This window comes from Penaeus monodon, chromosome 28 (assembly GCF_015228065.2).
Source record: "Penaeus monodon isolate SGIC_2016 chromosome 28, NSTDA_Pmon_1, whole genome shotgun sequence".
NCBI classification, from domain to species: Eukaryota; Metazoa; Arthropoda; class Malacostraca; order Decapoda; family Penaeidae; genus Penaeus; species Penaeus monodon.
The window spans coordinates 4,840,974-4,841,546 of record NC_051413.1 but is presented as its reverse complement, the minus strand read 5'-3'; the positions used below and the strand labels follow the sequence as shown (position 1 = coordinate 4,841,546).

General features: G+C 41.5%; 1 protein-coding gene across 1 annotated transcript in view; it reads left to right on the top strand.

Moving 5' to 3' along the window:
* Nucleotides 1-573, top strand: part of LOC119591021 (CLK4-associating serine/arginine rich protein-like) — a gene marked incomplete in the record, with an annotated part of 19,061 nt that overhangs the window by 14,211 nt on the left and 4,277 nt on the right. Inside the window, 2 exon segments of the mRNA XM_037939750.1 lie at nucleotides 1-49; nucleotides 306-499. Of these exon segments, the coding sequence (XP_037795678.1) occupies nucleotides 1-49; nucleotides 306-499 (243 nt within the window).

The following is a 573-nucleotide window of genomic DNA, read 5'->3' as shown; positions in this document are numbered from 1 at the left end:
TCGCCACAGATCAAACTCACGCTCAAAATCTCCAGTGCATTCAAAGCAGGTTGGTGTTGAACTTTGTTGTAATTTTTTTTTATTATTATCGAGTTATTTTGGAAGTATTGCCATCTATTCTTATTCAGTATTGGAAAGGAGAAAGTGAAAATTATGTTTGTATTGTAATTATCGATTCATATTTACTATTATCAGTCCTCTGGCAATTAGTTTGAGCCTCATTAGGAAGGTTACTTCCTTTGTAATAAATTTGATTGATTTCCCAGTCATATGAGCAGATTTTAATGCAGTTTTATTCCCAACAGATGCCATCAGGAAGGTGGACCGGTGTGGAGGCAGGACGGGGGAGGGACCGCAACACAGGCTCTGATTGGAGTCGGGATGCACAGAACAGGCCCTGGGATTCTTCCAACTCCTCCTCACAATGGGGGTCCCAACCTCCTTCAGATAGATATCGGGAAACTTATAGGAGAAGGTCTAGAAGTCCTGCAGGTCGCTGGTGAGTTTAATATGAATCTAGACCTGTTGATCCCAGGATAACATATGTACATGCACTCTCCTCATTGATGTCAG